Source organism: Gadus macrocephalus, chromosome 22 (assembly GCF_031168955.1).
Source record: "Gadus macrocephalus chromosome 22, ASM3116895v1".
NCBI classification, from domain to species: domain Eukaryota; kingdom Metazoa; phylum Chordata; class Actinopteri; order Gadiformes; family Gadidae; genus Gadus; species Gadus macrocephalus.
In genome coordinates, this window is record NC_082403.1 from 5,630,156 (window position 1) to 5,653,848 (window position 23,693).

At 48.0% G+C, this 23,693-nt stretch overlaps 2 protein-coding genes across 3 annotated transcripts; one reads left to right on the top strand and one right to left on the bottom strand.

Moving 5' to 3' along the window:
* Positions 1-752: 752 nt before the first annotated feature.
* spag1a (sperm associated antigen 1a) lies at positions 753-11,056 on the top strand. Of its 2 annotated transcripts, XR_009523948.1 has the most exons (8): positions 753-1,176; positions 2,252-2,351; positions 3,783-3,935; positions 4,906-5,063; positions 6,767-6,908; positions 7,405-7,531; positions 7,770-8,013; positions 8,130-11,056. XR_009523948.1 is itself a non-coding variant. In XM_060043192.1 (7 exons), the coding sequence occupies exons 1-7, from the start codon at positions 828-830 to the stop codon at positions 7,893-7,895; spliced, it is 1,155 nt and encodes a 384-aa protein (XP_059899175.1). In that variant the 5' UTR covers positions 753-827; the 3' UTR covers positions 7,896-11,056. The 2 variants fall into 2 exon arrangements, 1 of the variants encoding a protein (XP_059899175.1); XM_060043192.1 differs by having other exon boundaries at positions 7,770-11,056.
* Positions 9,512-21,894, bottom strand: LOC132450948 (E3 ubiquitin-protein ligase RNF19A-like). Its single transcript, XM_060043157.1, has 9 exons — positions 21,172-21,894; positions 17,710-17,918; positions 16,545-16,689; positions 15,963-16,125; positions 15,433-15,547; positions 15,124-15,285; positions 14,329-14,584; positions 13,562-13,705; positions 9,512-12,997 (listed from the first exon to the last, which is right to left on the bottom strand). Exons 1-9 carry the CDS (start codon positions 21,852-21,854, stop codon positions 11,854-11,856), a joined length of 3,021 nt encoding a protein of 1,006 aa, XP_059899140.1. The 5' UTR covers positions 21,855-21,894; the 3' UTR covers positions 9,512-11,853.
* Positions 21,895-23,693: the final 1,799 nt, after the last annotated feature.

Sequence of the window (23,693 nt, forward strand, 5' to 3'; positions counted from 1 at the left end):
AAAAAAAGCTAGTTTACTCTGACTGGTTTCTCCAATTGCCTACCCTGATTCAAAGAGGTATTATGAATCAAATAAACACATAAATGCACAGATTTGATTCGCAAACTGTCAATACAAATGTTTCACATTTAATGAACTCAGAATTGCTGATGGGTATTATTCCATGTACAACTTCCACGCTGCTGACAAGGTCCAAATAGTCCTTACTCTACTCACTAAAATATGATCGCTCTTTCCTTACCATACCTGGCAAGAACAGTAGGCTTATCTTAGCCTGTCAGAATGCACATTATTTATTTACTTGAACAAGACACTGTTGGTTCAAGAAGCCAACTTGAATGTGGTGTGCAACGCATGGCCAAGCAAGACATAATTGACAAAACAAGAGATCAGTATACTCGGGATATTGTGGATTTTAAAGATTTTAAATGATAGATTAAAGACATCCGACAAGCGCAATCTACATTTGCATTCACAACAATTGGGTTCTGCGGGGTTGACCGCTCTTCTGATAGCTCAGCTGCTCTGGTCGTGTTGACATTTGAGGCTTGGGTTCTCCCATTCAGAGGTCTCCTACGCTGCGCCACTGCAATGCTAAAACCCCTCCCCCCCCTTTGGTGTTGTCATGCCTAAAGCCTCAACCCAGGATGGGGTGGGGGCGTGTCCCAAAGCAACGCCCTCCAATAGGAGAGAGGATTAGCTGCAGCTTGTGGAGGAGGAGAGCCTGGAGGGGGTGGGGGGGGAGGAGGAAGAAGGGGAGGCGGTTAGAGCGATAGGAGGTGCGTGAGGGAGACGTTGTACACCCTCTGCAGAGGGAGAGTGCAGCGATGGGTAATGCGCAGGACAAACCTCCCGGTAGTGGAGGAGGGGGGGCCAAAACAGACCACGCTACGCCAGGGAGAGGTAGACGAAGCTGGGGTCCGGGAAGCACCACACACAGACCCCCGGACAAGGCACCGGTGGTCAACGGTGCCCAGGCAGGAGGTGGACATACCGGGGGACGGCCACCACAGGAGGTCCCCGTGGTGGACACGAGCCATCTGGACGCTCCGGCGGGGGCCCTCCCACCCCCTCTGGCACGTTTGAAAAATGAGGGGAACCAACTCTTCAAAAATGGGCAGTTCGGGGAGGCCTTGGAGAAATACACCCTGGCCATTGATGGATGTGCCGATGCAGGTAGTGTAGGAATAGACTAAGTTTGATCTGTCGGATGAAAAGTTTGTTTCTCTGCTACAACTGTCCCCTACTGACAGCGGATTGTAGTGCCCTGTATTCAATTGAAAGATGGAATTATGCGTAAGAAAGATAATACATGCATTATAGGTTTTCTATGCAATCATTTCTAGAGATAGAGAAAAATGTTTCCGATTTGAAAGGCTGTGTTTTTCCCAATGATGAAATGTGTTTCCCAACGATGAAGAATGATGACCGTCTCATCTGAGACAGATGGACAGCACACAGACTGATAATAAAGCTAACTCCTCCTAGCATCTGTGTATCAGGTGGTGAAAGGGTATCTGAGAAGGGGTCATCTGGTCGTTCATCTCAGGCCATGTGTTCGATTTCCGTGATGAATTGAAGCTACTTTAGTAACACGAGGCACGCTTCCTACTTTCACCCTTAGCTTCACCCTCGACAGCACATATTCAATGTACCACGCTTGGACACACACGCACACATCTCAGGATGTTTAGGCATTCAATATAGGGTGATAAGAGGAGTTATTCTAAACAAGTGGCTCAGAGGAGGACCTTATTTGGATCAGCATTTGGTTTAAGAGTTAAGTATTGCAGAAGTAAGAGAGACGCTGTGGCCTCTTACTGAAGACACGGTACGCTCCACTCTTAGCTATGATTGGCTGTTCCCGACTGAAATTTCAGGAGCTTCTGCTGCGTTTTAACAGGCAGGGATCTGGCAGGCTATTTAACTGCACAAAGGGACTTTGTTGAGTATTAATATCTCACAAACACTTTGGATCTGGTCCTTTCTCTCAAGCCAGAGAGAAAGGGAGAAAGTGTGAGCGAGAGAGAGGGACCTCCACACAAGCTTCTCCAGCTACCTAATACAAGCTTAGCACGCATGTTTATTTTGAGTGTTTACTCAAGCTATCTACGCCCTGACCACAAAAAGCAACATTCTGATCGGGCTGTTTGCTCGCTTCGCCCCAAGGCCCTGTGGTTCGGGTCAAAGTTAAAGCGAGTCTCTTGTTCTTCTTGAGAGGGTGGAAATGTCTGTGTGTGTCCCGCTACAGGTGTCGAAAGCCCAGAGGACCTGGGGATCCTCCACTCTAACCGAGCGGCCTGTTACCTGAAGGATGGAAACAGTGCTGACTGCATACAGGACTGTACAAGGTACAGGCCTACAGCCCCTTCTGTGTTAACACAGTCCAGTCGCTGTGGATTAGGCAACACTGTGACGAAACCGTCCTCAACCTGTTTTTAGGGGCCCGTGTCCGGATGTCTAGAGGTCGAGAACTATTTGTGTTTTACAGTTTAGTGCATCATGCTTCTCTCCACACATCAACTCCCGTAACATCGATGACCAGGGATGCCCTAGTGGATGTGTCCGCATTGCGCCAGGTTGTTGGCTTGTGGCTACGAATCATAGGCATGTATCTGTATAAATGGGACCTTTAGAAAACCTTTCAAACGCTTTTATTATTTTCAAAGGTTTGCGTCGTTAAAAAATGGCCCATATAGCTTAAAAGCAGTCAGCAATCTCCGGCAACCCCCTACGCACGGTGGGAGACCCCACACTACTCCTATGTTGTAAATCACTGCTTTAGCACTGTGTGTGTGTGTAGGTTTCAAATGGCTACCTACATGCATTGTGTGTGTGGTTGTCCTGGATGTGTTGGGATAATGTCAGTATAGTGCAGCTCAGACCGGTTAACCACACACGAAGATGACCTGCTATAACTATATTCTAACATGGAAACATTCAATGTACTTACCACAGCCACCGATATATATGTTAGGTGAATACGATAGTGGTCTGCCTATCAGTATATTAGCTGCCATGCCTGGTAATGCTTTAACTAGTTCAGGGGTAGCTGCGGTCTCCATGATTGGTCGGAGAGTGTTCTGTGTCTGGGTAAAACGGGATTTCCGGTCTCTAATTGGCCGATAATACCCCTGAATGTGATTGTAACAGGCTGTGGCTTTGCCCAAGGCCAAGGGCTTAACTAGCTGGTGTTTGTCAGTGAGTGTAACTGCCTAAATCCACTCTGGAAACTTAAGGGAGTAGAGGTCTCTACCGTCATAACTCAGAGCTAGAGTTCTCCCCATAGACTAGAGTGATTGTATTCCGACCTAAAACACATCTATTAATCCAGGATGGAATATGTGACCTATATGTAAAAATGCATATCTGTATAAAGGCAAGGCAATTTTATAGCACTTTTAAAGCACGAGGCAGACTCAAAGTGCTTCACATAGAAACATCGTCATACAATAAAATGAAATAATAAAATATAACTATACTATATACTTTTTATCTAACTAAAAAGTAATCAAAGTAAAATCGATACGTAAAAGAAAATAAAGGAAAAGATGCATTATAGAAAGTGCAATGTATTTAAGATTTAGCAGAAAGCTAAAGCAAACGTGAAAGTCTTGTTTTAACAGTAGTATAAACCCACCAAAAGCCACGGTCAACAACGGTAGATGGCTCATACACAACATATGGTACGCAGAACAGAGCTTGTTGAGCCTCTCTCTATATATCCCTCTCTCTCCCGGGCGTTCAGTGTGTTGCTTCCTCTCTCTCCCTGATCCTCTTAGGGCTCTGGAGCTGCAGCCGTACTCCCTGAAGCCGCTCCTGCGCAGGGCGATGGCCTACGAGACCCTGGAGCGCTACAAGAAGGCCTACGTGGACTACAAGACGGTGCTGCAGATAGACACCGGCGTGCAGGCGGCACACGACAGTGTTCATAGGTAAGAGAGAGAGAGAGAGAGAGAGAGAGAGAGAGAGAGAGAGAGAGAGAGAGAGAGAGAGAGAGAGAGAGAGAGAGAGAGAGAGAGAGAGAGAGAGAGAGAGAGAGAGAGAGAGAGAGAGAGAGAGAGAGAATGGTACGAAAGAATCAGAGAGAGAGAGTGGTACTAAACACACAGGGAGTGGGAGAGAAAATTAAAAGAACAGATAATAATCTGAATATAAAATATTCATTTTAATCAAATCTAGATGGTCTAGTAATAAAGCACTAGTTACATAAAACATCTCGAGGCATTAGTCATCCTTACTTACCTCTTTAAGTACATAAGCGTGCCATTGTGCAGTAGTCCTAATGGTCCACTGTGTGCATGCATTAAAGACATCAGTCCGATAACAGGTGTCCTCTTCAGGTTGGGAAAGAAGAGAGCCTTAGCATTGGAAAGATCTATGCGAAAATCTATACTTAATGCATCTTACCTCACTTATTCCACTATAACTCAAGCCATATCTTCAATGTTAGTGCATGGGATACAATTTGGGACGATTTAGTCCGAGAATGAGTTGAGGTTTCCTGGCATGGTGGTAAAATGTCTGTTTCTGGTATGATTATGTCATGCTGTTTAGATGCTTTCAATAGTGTAGTCTGTACTCTGCATTACAGTTTGTTTATGGTTCACAAACTTCACCCAAGTGTCCTCAAATGGCTAGAGATTCACGGGTGTGAAAAATGTAAACCCATTTGCATTTGTGATACATTAGTGAAGTGAAGTACAAACACAAGTGCGCATATTGCAAGTGCACGCACAAACTCGGCAGCTCTAGGCTTCAACACAAACAAACCATAATTATGGGGATGAGCACCCTCTGACACACCATGTGCACACAAACAAATACGCACGCACACACACACCCATACACACACACACACACACACACACATACACCGACCATGACGCCACGAATCTTCTACAGAATCACCAAACTGCTGATCGATCAGGAGGGTCCGGAGTGGCGGGAGAACCTTCCGGAGATCCCCCTGGTTCCGATGCTCGTCAAGCAGCAGCACCAAGCGAAGCCCATCAGTGCCGAGCTGACCCAGGCCCGCGCCTCACGGGCCGCGAACGAAGAAGGTCAGTGACATCACTTCCTGTTCCAGGGGGAGGTCCCTAAACAGAGGAATGATCTGTGTGTGTGTGTTTCCCGGAAAACTGGGCAAGGCGAGAGGTTTATTTATACAGCGCTTCTTCAAACACATTTCAGAGTACTTTACAAGGGCAGAGATCCCAGAGGAAACACATTCGAGGTTTACAACTGATAAAAGATTAATAATTGAAAAAATAATTCTTAAATAACCGGATGAGAAGAAGAAATGCCAGTGCAGACATGCAGTTGAATAACACAAAATAAAAAAACTGATGAGATATCTATGATTCATCGCTGTTGTGACAGATGAAGTGCATGATCTTGCCTGTCACATGGCCATAATACTGCACGACTTATGATTGCCCTAATGGTTCTGCATCTGTTGGCTGTTGAAAGAAGACCCCTGTTACAGCAGAAAATGGGTCAGCCAGAGAGCAGTCAGCATTCACAATCCTGCTGAGTAGCTGTGCGTGTGTGTGTGTGTGTGTGTGCGTGTGCGTGTGCGTGTGCGTGTGCGTGCGTGTTGGGGTTGGTGGTAGACACGATCAATTATGCAGAGGGGAAGGCCAGCTACACAGACTGTAGTGATGCCGTAATGGAACAATCAAGGTCAAGTTTCTTGTACAGGCTGATTTGGGCGCACACACACACACACACACACACACACACACACACACACACACACACACACACACACAGTTATTATCTAGTCGGTAAGTCTGTTCTCAACAGTTTAGCTGTCTGAGAGAATTTGTTTGAATTATCAAATGATTCTTTTAGCAATCACAATTTTGTATTGCTAGAAGTTATTGTTAAATCTTGATAACTTCCCATAATTTGTTACCGTTTTCGTATGGTAGCTTCACAAGTTATATGAACTGTGTGAGACATGGATATGATTGTGTAATAAGCAACACAAAACAATAGCTGCCGTTCTTGCCAGACTAGAATATGCCCGATTAAAACACAGAGAAGAAGCTAGACTTTGTGCTAATACAGAAAATGACCTCTTGTTCCACAGTCCTATTTGGAAGCACTTTTTATTTGCATAATACAATGATCCTATTCATGAGCTGAGTTGACACACATGTGGGCGGACGTTTGATCTCAAACACTTAAAGGCTTAATTCTGTAATGAATGTACGGGGGAAGGTTTTGGCATTAAAGGGTCAGTCACTTGACACTGTGGCTCTCTCAGCAACTCTTATAATAGGGAGTAAGGTTCTTCTCCGTTGACTGACAGCTTCATCGATCGTTCCTAACTATTGTCCATCGTGCCATTTGTTTCCACCCAAACACAATCAATTGTAATTAAAAGAGAAGACAAAAAGCAATCTTTTAACCACTTTTCTCTTTATAAGCTTCATCCTGTCTCCCTTCTTTGGCTTTTTTGCGCCATCATGTAAGACCGAACCAAAAGTTTGTTTTATTAGCTCTAGGGTGTAATAAACCTATACAACTAATAATACCTTGAAACTATGAATACTTGGGTCAAGCAGGAAGTATAATTGAAATCGATATATATATATATATATATTGCAGCCACTCCTATGGCGGGTCCATACTGTTGACCAACCAACAGAGCGACCTCTAAAGATGGCGCCTTCATCACCTTAGCGTTAAAATATAGCGTTACGTTAACTACCCATTCCCCATTGCTAATACTGATTCTTATTATTCCCGAATTCAGCCAGGAGAAAGGACACCCGCTTCACATTGTTAAAACACGAAGGCAACGACTTTGTGAAGCGAGGCCAATTCAGGGACGCCGCGGAGAAGTACAGCGAATGTCTCAGCATCAAGCCCGAGGAGTGCTCGGTTTACACCAACAGGTAGGTCAGAAGCTCATGTGTTACCACCTGCACATTTAGGTATGCTATTTTTATACAGTTAAGCAAATAGAGAACCTATTTATTGAATATGTGCGAAATGTTTACTGCTGAAATATGTATCGACCACTGAGAAAGACAGTATAAACGGTAAATGCATAAATAGGTTTGTAGATTTAGGTGTAATTATCGATGTCACCAGAAGGGGGCACTAGAGGATCATGGTTGTAACACCTTTTTAGGAAGTTTGAAGTGATGAGTTTGTCTGGAAACTGAAACTGTAGAAAAGCATATCAGCGATTTGAAATGTGTTCAAATTGTTCATGCTACCAAAAGTACATTCATACTACCAGGTAACTGTAGCATTATGAAATATGTTAATAATGTTTTATTTTAGGGTAAAAAACATTTTATTTTTTACCCTTTAAACATTTTCATCCATATTGGAACAAGAGCCAGGTCAAATGTAATTCACTCCCTATATTTTTCTCTCTTTCAGAGCAATTTGCTTCCTGAAACTTCATCAGTATGCAGAGGCCAAAGAGGACTGTGACTCCGCCCTGAGTCTGGAGCCAGCCAATAAGAAGGCATTCTACAGACGCGCCCTGGCCCATAAGGGTTTAAAGGTACTGGTGTCATCCCATTGCCACAAACATGATGTCATCTCATTAAAAGGAGGATGATCTGACATTGAATTGTCCATTCAAATCAAACAAAGAAACGTTGCCTGTGCTGTGTGTTTTACAAACACTGGCAGAATACATGAAAGTACATTCTGTCAAAATAGATCTCGTCCCACGGTTGGTGTGTGTCCACTCATGTCTGTTCGTCTGTCTGCCTGTGGCCTTGTGTGTGTGTTGTCAGGACTACCTGGCGGCCAGCAGTGACCTCCAGGAGGTGATGGTTCTGGACCCTAACGTGCACGAGGCAGAGGAGGAGCTCCAGAACGTCACCTCGCTGCTCCGACAGAGCCTGATGGACAGACACTAACCACACACACACACACACACACACAGGTCTCTCTCTCTCTCTCTCTCTCTCTCATTTCTAACCGGTCACCTCCCTGCTCAGACAGAGCCTAATGGACAGACACTAACCACACACACGGGTCTCTCTCTCTCTCTTTCTCTCTCTCTCTTTGTGTCTCTGTGTCTCTCTCATTTCTAACCGGTCACCTCCCTGCTCAGACAGAGCCTAATGGACAGACACTAACCACATACACAGGTCTCTCTCTCTCCCTCTCTTTGTGTCTCTTTGTCTATCTCATGTTTAACCGGTCACTCCCTGCTCAGTCTCAGACAGCCTGATGGACAAATACTAACCACACAGACCGCACTATCTCCTTGTCTCGCTCACCTCCATTTTCTTTCTTGCCATCTCTTTCATGCTCTATAGCTTTCGGTCTGTGTCTCCGTCTTTCTCTCATGTTTAGTTTTTTGCCTCACACTTAATTGCTGATTCCTTCTCTCCGTCTCCATCAGTCGGGCTGGTCTATCCGTCTCTCTTTCTGCCGTCGATCAGCATCTGTCACTCCGTCTCTGTCCCTACAGCCGTCAGTCCGGCTCCCGCAATCGAATTCGTAATCGAATCGTAATTCCGTAGGAGTCGTCAGTCCGATTCCTCTTTTGTCTGTTTTCGCTCTCTCTCCCCCCTCTCTAATTTGCATTGCCTAAAAACTGAGACTAAAGGAAAACAATAACAATATCCACTAAACAAACTAGAAGATGTGGTTGCAGAGCCAATATTGAATCTTTCACTGTTGACTTTTTAGACTCGTGTGTGAAATGTGTGGAGGAGAAATGACCACGAGGTCATACTTATGTGAACTCTTGATTAACACGTCTAAGATCAACAACACGTCAAGCATCGTATCATCTCCATCCAGGTAGTGCAGCTTGTGGAGCGAGGGTGGAGCAACACCACCGGAGAAGAGGCACCTAGGAGGTGGAGAAACAAGATGGCCCTGTGGAAGAAAAAATAAAAAGAGACTGTTTTCTGGCCGGACCAATCCTCCAAGGGCTCGAGAGACAATGGTGAAATACAGATGATATATATATTTATCCGTCCATGGAGCAGCTTTTTGCAACTCAGCATCTCCGGAAACCTTTTGTACCATCCATCACGGAGTACACGGATCCCGCAGCAACGAGCTACCCAAGGTCCTCGTGACTTAAAAAAAAAAGAACGGGATGAAAAAATGCCTAAGACACAATACAGTGTGGGGTTGGGAGGTGTTGTAGAATGACCCGTGGAGCAAAGTAAGAAATGTGTGCCTTATCAAGCTTCATCCGTTTCTCAGCGAATATGCCAACATTACCAGAACGCAGGCACAGTTTAGGGTTCATTTCAACCATAAAGTTTATGGTTAGGGTTTTGTTATCCCACCGAATTCCCTGAACGATGGTCGCGGTCGGTCTAAATATTTGTTTTCTTGCGTGTTGGATACACTCCTTTTTTTCAAGTGATAATATTGAATTGCTTTGCACTTGTACACAATACGCTGCATTTTGCACTAGTGTGTACTTATGTTGTATTTTATGTTGTATCCGTGTGTCCTCATAATTCGTAAGGTTTGATGAACCTATGTCATCTATTTTTGCCCCCCAAAATGGTTTCACCATCGCTTGCATCTGTAAGCAGCTTAAAATCCCTTTGGAATCCAAGCAAACACCAAACAATGATTTAACTTGTTAAAGAAAGAAAACATGCATGTTTTATTTTGGTTAATCAATGTTGATAAACTTGTGTGTGGGGATAAAAAACGTTTTTGGAAATAGTTTAAAACAAAGCTGACCTCCAGGCTGTCCCTGATTGGATAAGATAATCTACATGTACTGTACGATTCTGGGCTCAGGTTAAACTGTGAATGTAACCCATGATGGCTGCGTGATGTGTTTACACGTTTACAGTATTTGAGATCAGAGATTTTTTTCCAATTCATGACTTCAGCCTCTGAATCTTAATTTTAGCAGACACGCAGAGGGGGAGTTTAATGTACCAAAACAAAAAAAAGAGAAACTTGGCATGGATTGAATGTAAATCATTTTGAATGCAAATAAATTGCATTGGGAATGCTTTTTGATGAGAAGTGAGTAAAGACTTTTTTCTGTCCTTAAGGTACAATACAGTCACAATTTGCACGGTTTCTGAAAACGTCAACATCTGGACGCAAATGGTTTGTCAAACAACATCCATGAGCGTGGATGCCATTAAAAGCCCTTGCTGACTATTTGGCATCCATTCAACATCACATTGAACAAACAAACCATTATCTTTTGACCTTTCACGTTTAATATTTAACAGCAGAATGAGCAAATGATATTTCATGAAGAGAAAAGAAACAAATACTATTTGCACCCTACCCCAGTCTGAGAAGGCACAAAGTCAAAAACAATAAGCACAAACATAAAATTGCATCCACAATTGCCAAGGCGTAAAAAACACCCCTGAATATGTACAGTAGGAATACAACATCCAAACTCAAGTCTTAAAAATAGGAATTGTAAAAAATAAAGTGATCTTCTTTCTGGCATCATTTGAGAGGCAGGTGTATTTAACAAAGATTGTACCAACAAACTGATGGATTAATCTGCTCAAAAGAATATACACACACACACACAACTGAACAGCATAGAGTTAATATAAATATTTATAGTCAACCATCTGTAGGTGTCGTATGCCTCTTTGTAGTTGAAGAGTAACCCAAACAATGATGTAAATGGTGATATGACATAATCACATGCGATCATGTGTTTATGTACAAGAATACCATCAACGAGGACATCTTGATACTGAAGGCACATATAATACCGTTATCGAACTCTGCATCCCATATGACGATTGACAAGGCATTCATTTAATTCAAGCGAGTACATGTGCACTCGAGTTCATTCCGAAAAAAAAAAATCAAACTACACTTTTCTTATATTGCATCCAGATCGGTCAAATTCTCCACTTACTTGGTCACCATAGAAACCAAACCACCCATGGACCTTTAGAATACTCGTTTTAAAGGAAAAATAGCAGACAAAAAAAAACATAAAATGGAATTATCCAGTTACAAACTGACAAGAATTGTCTGTCGTCAAGGAGAATGTGGGTTGTGGCGCTCGCTTGGAACCCAAAACAAAGCTTTGACATTGACACAAAAATGTCTAAAATGGAAAGATCTAAAATTGATAAAAAAAAAAAAGACTTGTCGAATTTGTTGCCATACTTAATTTAAAACATAAGCAAAGTCTGAAATAGCTTTTTGGGGCCACCTATCTGCTTGCCAGTTTAGACTAGGGACAAGACATTAGCAGCTCAACATTCTGACACACCGTTTTACTTTTTATTTTTGCTACGACAATTTCAGGAAAAATTGGGCGTTGTGGGGGTGGTCGAGCCGTGTGTATTTCACCGCTGGACTTTAAAAGGAACAATCTTCTCAGCAGCAGGAGAATCAATTTGAGTACTAACTTGATATAAGCTTCCACCGACCATTGCATTCAGTCACATCCTTTTCACGTTCACGTCACGTTACCTACTTACTCAAAGACCTTCACTTCCCTGGACGGCAGCTCTGTCACAAACCAGCCGATCCGCTTCGGAGAAACTCGCTCCCTCTCCACCTCTGTCCTCTACTGCTGCCGTCACCACACACACACACACACACACACGCAGGACCTTTTCCTTCCGTTTGGTATTCCTCATTTCTCGATAGCAGCAAGACAAGAAAAACAATAATTTTAAGTTGGACTTAAAGCCTTGAAACCTCACAACAGTCTTACTAGGATGAGCAATCGCTCGTGCCCATGAGTAGAAGAAGCGTCTGCGCGAAGGCCGGCCGAGCTAGAGACGCTAACCGAGCCAAGGGATGCGGACCGAGCCCATGCAGCGCAACGCTTCCGAGCAAGCGATGCTAACCGAGCTAATGAAGCTAGCGACAGCCGCGGGCTTCTGCCCTTCAGATATCAGTCTGTACGCAGCTCCTTCTGGAGGCGGGGCTCGTCGCATGCAGAGCAGCGGGTTCCTGGCTGGCGGCCTCCGATTGGTGCTCCTCCTCCTCCTCCTCTTCCTCCTTCTCCTCATCAGGCGCAAGATCGACAGCAGAGTCCGTCCTGGTCTCCTCGGCGATGAAGAGGAAGGTCCCGCCCCCCTGGCTGCACTCCACCACGAAGGCGGCGCCGTCGGGGCCCTGGGGCGCGGCGGGGCGGTGCTCGAGGCGGTCGTGCTCCACCTCGGGCATGGCGCTGGCGGCGGCGCGCGCCGGCTGGGGGCGGTTCCCCAGGAAGGAAGCGGCTGCGGCGGCGGCGGCGGCGGGGGGAGTGGGGGGAAGTGGCAGCGGCAGCGCCAGCGGCCTGGAGGTCTCCGAGGCGTCGGAGGACGAGACGCTGCGGCGGGAGTCGGACGCCACCGAGGGCAGGCTGCCGCTGGGCGAGGGAGGCCCCGGCGGCGGGGAGCCGGCGGCCCGCCGGCCCTCCGTCTCGGTGTCGATGGGCCCCTTCCTCCTCCGGGGGACCTCCGCCTCCGCCTTGCCGCTCTCGCTGCCGTTGTTGTTGCCGCCCACCTTCCTCCACAGACGCCCTTTGCTCCTCTTGCCGGTGAAGCGAGAGGCGGAGGAGGAGGAGGTGAGCTCCTGGAACCAGGGGCGGGTCGACGAGGAGGAGGTGAGCTCCTGGAACCAGGGCCGGAAGGAGGACGAGGTGATGGCCGAGGAGGAGGCGGCCAGTTCCTGAAACCAGGGGCGGGAGGAGGAGGTAGAGGAGGAGGTGATGGTGGAGGAAGAGGCGGCCAGCTCCTGAAACCAGGGGCGGGAGGAGGAGGAGGAGGAGGAGGAGGAGGAGGTGATGGCGGAGGAGGAGGCCGAGGCCGAGAGTTCCTGAAACCGGGGCCGGGAGGAGCTGGTGGGGCAACTGGGGCTCCCTGGGAGATGGGGGTGTGGAGGGCCGTGGGTGGAGGTGGAGGCGCATGGGTGGAGGCCTGGCGGGATTTCTTCACAACCGCCGCCGCCGCCGCCGCCGCCGCCGTCCAGACTGCTGCTGGCGCTGCAGTGGCGCATCTTGGGCGGCCGGGGCTCCACGTCCACCTGCACCTCCAGGCTGCTGGCCCTGAGGGACGACAGAAGGCAGGGCTCACATGGCCGGTACAAAGGGTGGGAGGGAGAGGCTGACCAAGGCGCAGGCAGAGCCCATCAAGAGGACGGGACATTTCATCATCCTTCGTCATCAACCAGTCTAGGATGGGTGGGAGAGATGGAGGGGAAACTCTCCCAGCTATTCTACTTCCATCTACACATGTATATGTGGAAATAGAGGATAGATGGGAGGGCCTCACAACCACCAGGACGCCATTATTCAACGGCAAGCTGGTGGCAAACAGCCTGCACACAAAAGGGGCCCTGTTTTACTACAATGTGTGTAAAAAAGAAAAATCACTAGTGGGCGTGTTGTCCACCCAGACGCAAGACAGCTAGCTCAACCTACCAGGCTCCACACTGGACCGTACCAACCGGACGGCTGATCCTACGACGACCAGGGGACGTGAGTGAGTGAGTGAGTGAGTGAGTGAGTGAGTGAGTGAGTGAGTGAGTGAGTGAGTGAGTGAGTGAGTGAGTGAGTGAGAGTGAGTGAGGGTGAGTGAGAGAGAGCGAGAGGGTGTGCCAGTGAACCGACCTCTCGAGGGGGGTGTAGGCGTTGAGGATGGAGCCCGCCATGGCCCTGGTGCTGGCGTTGTCCCCCGCGGGGCCCAGGCTCACCGAGGCCGAGTCCCCGCTCAGGCTGCTGCCCTCCTTCTGCACGTCCGCCTGCACCTCCACCCTGCAGCCACCGGGGGCAGGTTAGTTAGTTACTGACTGTCAAGTCAGTCAGTCAGACAGACAGACCGAGGTCTGAGAGGGACGACCGTTCTGGTTCTCCTCACACAACAGTTTAGTAACCTGGCTACGGTGTTTACATGACACTTAGAGGTGACGTATTATACCACCAGGTGTGAGTTACAAGCCGTTTGAAAAAAATAAATAATAATCTGCCTTTTTTGACATCCCAAGTGGGCGCGTCCACCTAGGTGTCCACTGGATAGATCAGTCGACCGGCCTACCCAGTGCACTGTAGCAAACGTTGATCAACCGTCCGTCAGGCATTTAGGGGGACACGGCGATGCCGGAAGAGGCAGAGCTTCCAAAAACGTCTTGTAACGGATAATCCCAGTCGCACCTGGTGGAACAACGCGTCACCTTTAAGAAACCTAACCTAGTTTTCCAGTGTGCTTGGAAACGCACCAGCGGTAAATACAGACAGGACAATGGGGGGGGGGGGGGGGGGGCGATTGACTATGACGCGCAACCGTATTGTTACATTATGTACACAAGGGGACGGAAACCGGGCGTGTTGTCAAGACGACAACGCTGCTCTACTGCGGTCCCCGCGGCCACCACCCTTACCTGTTGTAGCAGCTGCTGGCCATGCTGCCGCCGGCCAGGGCGGTGGTGCTGGCGTCGTCGTGGTCACTGAGGCTGGCGTCCCTCAGGGTCGACCCGGGCCCCCCTCCTCCCCCTCCCCCTCCGCCGGCCCCCCCCACCGTGGCACCGCAGCGCTCCAGGTGGCTGCCGCTGAGGCTCAGGCCCGTCAGCCCGCCCACGCTGGCCCCGTCGCCCATGCTGGGGTTGTGCAGGCGGGTCTCCGCCACCGAGGCGGTGTCTGGTGGGGTGGAGGGGGGGGGGGGGGCGGAGGAGAGAGAGGCCATGTTTATTATACTGTATAATGTGAGTGAGTCCTGCAAATAGGACGTTTATATGGAGCTGATGCTTTTATCCTAAGAGAGGCTTACAGGTGAGGCTGAGAACGATACTAAGTGACCTCTATGTGACCTCCAAGTGACCCCTAAGTGACCCCTAAGTGACCCCTAAGTGACCTCTATGTGACCTCTATGTGACCTCTATGTGACCTCTATGTGACCTCTAAAATGAGTAATTTGCGAACGCAAACTTGGCATAGCATGAGTAAAGTGTGCAAAGGTGTTTGTTAGGGTGCCACAGTGTACTGGCCACTGAAGAAAACACTTTTTTTTTAAAATCCCTTTTGAAAGTTGCTCTTCTGTATAACACGTCAGTAACAAAACAGGAAACAGGGCAAGCCAAGGAAACTTTCAGTTTCTCGTTTCCTGGCCCAGGTTCTCTACAGTCTCCCCACTTCTACTCTACCACAGTAGAGGATGGATGAAGGGGAGACGGGCTCACCTGGAGCTCCCATCCCGCTGCCCACGTAGACGTCGTTCTCGTCGTCGAACTCTATTCGAACTCCTTTGCCGTTGCCGGCGGAAACGCCACAACCGCCACTCCGACACAGGGAAATTGGGACCACGCCGTAGACGTAGGCCAACATGATGGGAACGCCGATACCTGTTGAGAGACACACACACACACACACACACACACACACACACACACACACACACACACACACACACACAGAGATCGTGCATAGACTGGGCTTTCATGGCTTTCGTTGACAGGAAGTAGAAGTGAGAGGAGGAATAAGCTTCGTACCGACGGTAACCGCGGCGACCACCGGGGAGACGATCACGGACAGTGTCACGCCCCCGGCGATGACCAGGTTCCTCTTGTGCTTTGACACCTCCTTGCCCTCGTAGCGGTTGTGGATCTGATGGGGGGGGGGGGGGGGAGACGGACTCATTTGAATCATAGCTTGCCTAGATCACTTTTTTCTTCTTTGCAGTTTTGTGTCAGGTTCAGGAACTGATTGAATAGACGTGTTAAAATACATGAGGCAGGCACCCTTAAAACCCGGTCTTTGTTGAAAGTATACATGGCCTTATGTAGATATTAGCCCACCGCTGACTAACTCCTCGTGACTTATCATCCTTCAAACGATCATAAACATTTCAAAGGGTGAACACAAATGCAGATCATTTTTTATTCTAAAACAAACTATTCGTGATAAGAGAAATTTGTTAACCCCTCCCGTCTCGCGGACAACAACGTCAAACCCCAAACATCAAACTACGGAGCGCTCGTTCCCCATTGGACGCGAGAGCTTTTGTGGGCGTGTCCCTCACCTTCCTGCCCACGTACACCGGGATACCGATGACCATGGCGGGCACGGCGATGCCGGCGATGAGGGCGATGCCCACCGGCGCCCCCACCAGCGTGCCCAGCTGCCACAGGATCTTCTTCTTCCGGCTCCACGGCTTCTTGCCCCAGAAGGTGCAGCCGGACGGACTGAGAGAGGAGAGAGGGAGGGGGGGGGGATAGAGAGAGAGATCAATACGATAGGGGGAGGGGGGGGAGAAAGAAAGAAAGAAAGAAAGAAAGAAAGAAAGAAAGAAAGAAAGAAAGAAAGAAAGAAAGAAAGAAAGAAACAAACAAACAAACAAACAAAGGGATGGGGCGACGAGTGATAGTGAGACACAGCGACAGAGACCGAGGGAGGGAGGAGAGAGCAAAGAGAGAAATAGAAGTCAATCAAAAATGCAGAACATGGTTGTGGTTCCATAGCACTCAGTACAGCATCAGGGTGAACGAGGTCGACTCGCACCAGACTCTGCTAACTTCACCACTTCAAAATCAATCCTTTTTGAAGACACACAGAAAGAGGACGCGTCGAAAGAGCTCGTCCGACAGGCGCAGCGAGGTCTCACCTGAGGTAGTGCAGGTCGGAGATCTCCTTCATGCACAGCCAGCAGAACTCACAGCCGCACACGGCGCACGTCATGTGGTTACAGCTGCCGTCGTTCATCTTGATGATGTAGGCGGCGCAGCGCGGGCACGGCTTGATGTCATCGGCTGCACAACCGAGGGCGACCGGGGGGAGGGAGAGAACGGGGGTTAGCATGTGGTCTGGGCCAGGGCTCAGCCGTCGGGCCTGTAGCCCTGATTAAAGGGCAACCTTTAAAGCCCGGCTGTTTTTTAATTGATGAGAGCGAGGCTGCACTGCGTGTGCGCGCGTGTTTGACGTCCGCGACGCAGAGTCTGTTCACAGAACAGATGGACCATTTACGATCTTTTTTTTTTCAGAATCGCCCCAAAACGGAGAATGCGATTCCGGCACTAATGACGTCAAGGGTCCGACTTTTTCTGCGTTCCCGATTTCCTTATGTTGTGACCCAACACTGTCTGAAGCACTTCTCCATCTCTCAAACTCAGCACTCCAACTATCAGTACACCATTATAATGTAGCCGGGTGTGACGGTTTCACTTCAAGGGCCTACATTAATAACATGACTGATATAAAACGGACAGAACTGTAGTAACTTAGATGTCTGCTAGATCAATAAGGACTCGTATCATTCTTTTTTTTTTTTAAAGTTTACATTTTAAATTTGGCAAATGCCTTTATCCGAAGCGACTTACGACCGTTCACACACACACACACACACACATTGACGGCGCTGTCGACCGTACACCAGTGGCAGCAGCCGGCACGCCGGGAGCAGCTAGGGCTGGGCGTCTCTACACTCAGCTAGGAGGAGCCGGGGATCGACCTAGCAACCTTCCCCTCTCTCTCTCTCTCTCTCTCTCTCTCTCTACGGTTACAAGGCAACCTGCTCTACCTCCTAACCTAAGCCGACCCTATACCTTTAAGGCCTACACAAATAAAATTATCACTATAAAAACGGACGGCAACACGGTAACGAACTGTAATATCCCCCATGTAGCTAGCATTTAGAACCAAGATGGCCGCCGGGTCGACAAGAACCCCTTATCTCATCATCTCCTCCCAAAACCCTCCTCTACCCTGGGGGGTCATGACCCCGGACGGACGGACGGACGGACGGACGGGGGGGGGGACGGGGGACCACCTACCGGGCGCGCCGCTCCCCTGGCTGTAGCTGAGGGAGGAGGAGCGGAAGCCGCTGAGCTGCAGGCTCTGGGCGCGCTGCTGCCGCGCGGCGTCGCATGTCTGGTCGGGGTGCCACAGCTGCTTGCAGTGGTAGCAGAACTCGGTGCTGCAGCCCTCCCGGCCGCACGTGAGCTTGGGGCAGCTGGCGCAGCCGAAGGCGACGACCGCGTACCTGTGGAGGCGGGAGGTAAACGGCAATGTTTTTTATTTATTTTTTTTACTGTGTACCCCTGTCTAAGAAAAACATACACAAAAACTCATTTATTTCATACCCATTGCCATAAACAGCTTAAATAAACAATGAACAATGGACAAAGGATCCCTGACGCTTTACACATATCCACAGCTTTTATTTTATTTAGTTATTTTTACATTTTTTAATATTTATACTTGTTTTAAGATCTATACACACTGTGTGTGCTCTCAGAGATCAATGTTGTTGTATGAATGCCTATCAGTACATTTTCATGTTTGTATGTCGAGCCACGTCAAAGATGATTTTCTTTTACGACAGACAATAAAGTTTTCTGAATCTGAACCTGAATCTGTGGTGGACGGAAATAATAATTAACAATTATTCCCCGAAGGCTCCGTCAATAGTGGGGAATTCCTAACTATTGACGGAGCCGGAGGTGAATAATTGTTTTATCACACGTGAACACTCCAAAAATAAACCAGATAACACATTTTGCAGGAAGTAGAAAAGCTTATTTTTGCATTTATTAGTTTTTATTAGCGGTTTATTAATTTTGATAAGCGTGACGAGAAGAACGTCGCGCGCGCGCGCGCCAACAATATCCCGAGTTTGAGATCTCAATCTCTGGATATTGCCCAATATCCCGAGATAGCAAACCAATCAAATTGCGCCATCTTAAGCGGTACACGTGTAGCATATACTAATAGGTTTTATTTATAGCAGATTTTATCTTTAAAGGGAACTCCCAAGGTGCTAGATAGTGTGATACAGCAGCAAGAGAGACAGCGGTTATACGGCCAGGCAGTCGAGTAAAATGCCGTGAGTTTCGTGAGTTTCAAACCAACAACCCCAGGATCATAAATCAACATTATACATTCAAGCGCTACACCACCCAAAAACACACACTACTTCCTTAACACTTAAAAAAAAAAAAAAGAATAGAGCCATTTTAATAAATTGAGAGTGACTGAGCTGTTGAAGGCTAGCTAGCTGGTAAATTGAACTAGATGATTCACATTTTCTATTTGCATTAGTATAAACGCAAAAAATAAAAAGTCATTGCTTTAAACACGTTCACAGCAGGTGGCTCTTGGGAATGAACACACAACATAGGAGTTGTGTACCATGACCCAAAACGAAACCATCCTGAATGGATTACCACGAATATGCACCGTGAGTGCTGTGGTTACGATACTGCCAAACATGTGGTTTCCTTGGAAACCTTACAAGCCGATTCTGAGAAACACATGCGCGTTGCCAGGCTGCTGCACCAGACCACGTGTCAACACCGACCAATGGGGGAGGAGCTTCAGAGAAGGCTCACGGCAACAGGCCCGACCGCAGTGTGTGAGGGATAATGATCATTCTCGACTCGCAGAACTGATAGAAAATTGGCTTCTGTATGATCGTGAACAGAGTGAACCTGCATGTGGCACGACAGCCTTGTGCATCTCGTCAAGGGAATCTTCCGAGTTTAAAAGATGCAAGGGGAAGCATGTAGATTGAGATGTTACACTCTTCCCAATACAAATCGCACAAACAATAGTCTAAAATCAGTCTAAAATCATTTCATAGGCGTTCCTATAATGGTTCATTTCATTAAAAAAACGTTAACATATACACACTAGTCATCTCAATCTTCAAATGGTTGTTCTTGTACCAGAAGTCAACAATGTGATAGCAGTGTGCCACAACAACAAGGGGCCGAGCCCCTCGGCAGAGGCGGCGCGTTGAACAAGGGGAGAGGGAAGGCAACACGCGGAAGTTAAGTGGGATGGCCCGGGCCTGTCGCACGCGCTCAACACACTCCAGAAGGAGCCATTCATCTCAAGGACACGGGCTCTGCGCTGTACTGTACACCGTGCTCGCACTAGAACAAACACCAAAAGCTAAAATAAAAAACACACCACGATAACACTGCGATACTAAAAAGACGGAGCAGTGTTTTTATCCCTCGATACGACAATCTAGTGGAGTCGGATTTTAGATTCTGCAACACACATTAAAGAGGAGTTTAGTGTCGTCTACTTCAAAAGGCTGAGCGAGATCCTTCGCAGCCTCGAAACCCGGGCTGTGTAGTCCCACACTGGGCTGTCGCCTCGCCCCCCCCCCTGCTGCTAAGACACAACTACTCAAATGATTGGTTGTCTGCGCGCCTCAAACCGCAGTCATATTAGGTTGCGTCTGCCAGCGCGGTTGCCAAGTGCCCGCTGCTGCATTGCTGGTATAACACCTCTAATTTAAGAGTGGGACGTCAGGGCGGGCTGAAGGTCATTACGTTTGTTGGGGGAAATCATGACGAGGCACGGAGTGGTGAGACACAGCTGGACACGACCTGCCTCCAAGTGAACCTGCTCTGCAACACAGAGCAGCAAACGATAGCGATCTTGGATATCGTTTGTTGCTCTGTGTTGTAGAGCAGATTCACTAAGTCGTATTGATCAATTCAACTTATAAATTCAACGGTCGTCTAAAGATCTTCATCTTTCCTCTCAAGTCTTAATAGTTCTTAGTCATTGTTATTATTACGTTAATACATATTTTGTTAAGCTGACAACCGGCACACCGGGTTTACTATAAATATGATTCAAAAAGTTGAATGAGGAAGTGACATTGGTCTTGTTGTGCACGTTGTGTTGTGCTCATCTCAGGCCCCTAAAACAGAACCTTTCAAAAAAGGTGTTACATTTCTAAAGAAAAAAAAAAAAAAAAAAGGCAAACATACTTGCTGAGAATAGTTTGATAATCAAACACTCAGTAGCATGTGGGATCTATTGAATTAACGTTGTCTTAACAGGCCGTATGTGCTACAGGCCTACAACACCATCGGGCCTAAAAAAAAAAATTATGTGCTACCCAAATTATTTTATGAGCTTTAAAAAAAATAAATAAAAATAATTATGCTAACTATAATTACGTTTTTGTACAGCACCTCTTCATGCTGTACAAGGATGAGCGAATTTTCTCGTTTTTAAATGAAAACAACCTACCTATCATTCGCTGCCGCTGGAAAAAATAAAATAAAAAAATAAAATAAATTCCCTACCTACCCATGACCTCAACTGACAACCAACAGGAACCAAACTTTTTTTTTTTTTTTTTAGGCCCCGGCAAGAATTCTCACTCAACACGCTGCGGACCCCATACCCCAACCGTCAACTTAAGCATCAAAACCATCCCCGGACCTAAATCAACCTCCACCTTACGTCCAAACCCCTCGTCTCCTTACCCGCAGTCGGGCGCGGGGCACCAGCGGCAGTCGGGGTCGGCCACCAGCCAGCGCCGCAGCATGAACTCCTCGTACTTCTCCATGACGGCGCGGTCCGCCAGGATGGCCTGGATGTCGTGGGGGTTGTAGCGCTCGGGGCACTCGGGGCAGCAGATGTTGACGCGCGACTCAGAGATCTCGATGCGCAGGTACTGCCGCAGGCAGTCGCCGCACGAGCGGTGGCGGCACGTCATGATGTCCGGGAAGCGGTCGCGGGCGCGCCGCAGCAGGCACAGCGGGCACTCCAGCGGCTCCGTGGGGACACACGCTGTCGCTGATGGCGACGGCGACGGCGACGTGGTTCCCGCCGCCGACGAGGTCATCGCCGCCGCCTCCGCCGCCGTGATCCCCGAGGGCTTGTCCTGGCCCGTCGCCGTGGGGATGCTCTCGTCGCTGGCCGCCGGGGCCACGTCGGCGCCCGCCCCTCCCGCCTGCAGGGGGCGGAGCTTGCAGCGGCGGGGCTCGCGGTGGTGGTGGCGCCGGCGGCCGAACAGCGAGTGGAGGGACAGCCGACGCTTCTTGGGGGTCTTCCTGATGGAGGGCAGGCTGATGGAGGAGGTGGCCGAGTGAAGGTCTCGCTCGGAGCCCGAGCAGCCATGGTGCTGCGGCTGCTGCTGGTGGGGGAGTCGCTGCATGTGGTTCATGGTGCCACTGGATGGTTGGGGGGGGGGGGGGGGGGGGGCTGGAACAGAAGGAGGATAGGGGGGAGCGGGGGGAGGGAGGGAGGGTGCTGTGGAGGTTTGGGCCAGCTAGGACATGGTGGATGATGGAGGTGGGCGGTTTGGTGGAGTCTTGGGGAGCATGGTCAGGTCTGGCCCCAGCCCAACCGTCAGAGTGGTTTCTGGTGTCCGGTCCAGCTGGAGAGTGAAGGAAATAAAAACGCAAGAAGGTTCAAAACCGTCACCAAACCATGGTCATGGAATGACCTTCATTTCAGCGGCTGGCTGCATCAGGTCAACAAACAGGTTACGCATGGTCTGTTCAGCACTTAGTTTGGACAATTCATCAGGACCAAATGGAACCTACGAAACAGAAACTAATCATTCTTCACGTGAATCTAAATATCATCAATCAGCTGATATAAATTGTGCTTCCTCCCTTTTATTAAAAAGAGACACGCACACAAAAAGACACAAAGGAGAGCGATGAGAGGATTTCAACCTGTCTGACGTAAAGCATGCAGCAGATTCTCAGCAAAGCAGAAGGAAGTGGGTCAAGGGCCTGAGCAGCTAGCGAAACAAAGCCACTAAACATCCCGTATTGTTGAAGGACTTGTCCTACAGTAAATGCAGGGAAATTATGGGCTGTGTGGTTGTTAAGGCCCTAGGCTTCGCTGATTTGCTCCCTGCTTCCCAGCGATCAACAACAAATCAACCTTTGTTTCAGCAAGGCTACCGAGCAGACAGGAAAAACACTCAGACACGCAGTAATCAGACCTTGATGCACAACAGGTGTGCCAGATCGTGGAGGAGTACAGGTTTGGTTTGTGAACATTTAACAAATGATTTGAAGCCATTGTCATATTGCTTGTTTCACTAGAGACGTCAGTGAGAAGAAAAGCATAGAATTGCTCTGGCCTTGTCTGCAAATCGGGCCAGAAATGTCATGGGATTGCGGTTTACAAAGCCATCGGGGTGACAGCCACACCGTAAAAGATACTCAACTGTAATTGTTGGTTTTGAGTGTTAAAAGAGCAATTCAAAACTGCTGTACCCAAGGTTTGCCCTCACTGCTGTGCCAGAGGAGCCGCACGCAAAGGGGCAAGCCTTTATAAAGAGGTACAACTCCAGGAGAAAGGATTCCTTGCATAATTGTTCTGACATCAGACCGTAAATACAAACTACATGTGTTGGCCCCAAACAAAAAAATAAATGTTACCCGTGCGGAAAAATAAACAAGAGATTATTATTATACAAATATGAACTGCGCCAAAAACTTTCCCAAAGATTGCGTGCATTCAAAATGTTGTCAGACGAGAGCAAATAAGTACTGGGGCTTTATGGTGTGACTGAAATGATTTGGGGACAGGTCGAGGGCGACTGAATTAAACTACCACAATTCTTCGGTAAACAATGCTAAATTTGGTTCTATGGAAGAAGCAAAAACAACATCTTGGCTTATTTATAAAATGGAAAAAATAAAAACGTAAACTACATTAGTTAAAAAAAGAAGAAAAAAAAGTGCTAGGCTGAAGGTCCAACCGTCTTCCGCTGTCCTTAAGAAGGCACAGGCCAGTCTGCCGAATGAGCACAAATCAGGGGTTTGGATGAGCCCGCGTCAGACGTTACCACGGCAACGCGGTGATAAACAATTTACGGAGGATGATAGGCAAGATAAGATTGCGGTTAGGAGACGGTTTTATGTGACGACGTTAGATATCGCCGTTTAGCGAGAGTGAGCACAGGCCGACTAGGTCCGTGTGAGCTCACCGCTTGTATACTCACATAACAACATCTTCCATTTAGAAATATCCCCTAGGCGAG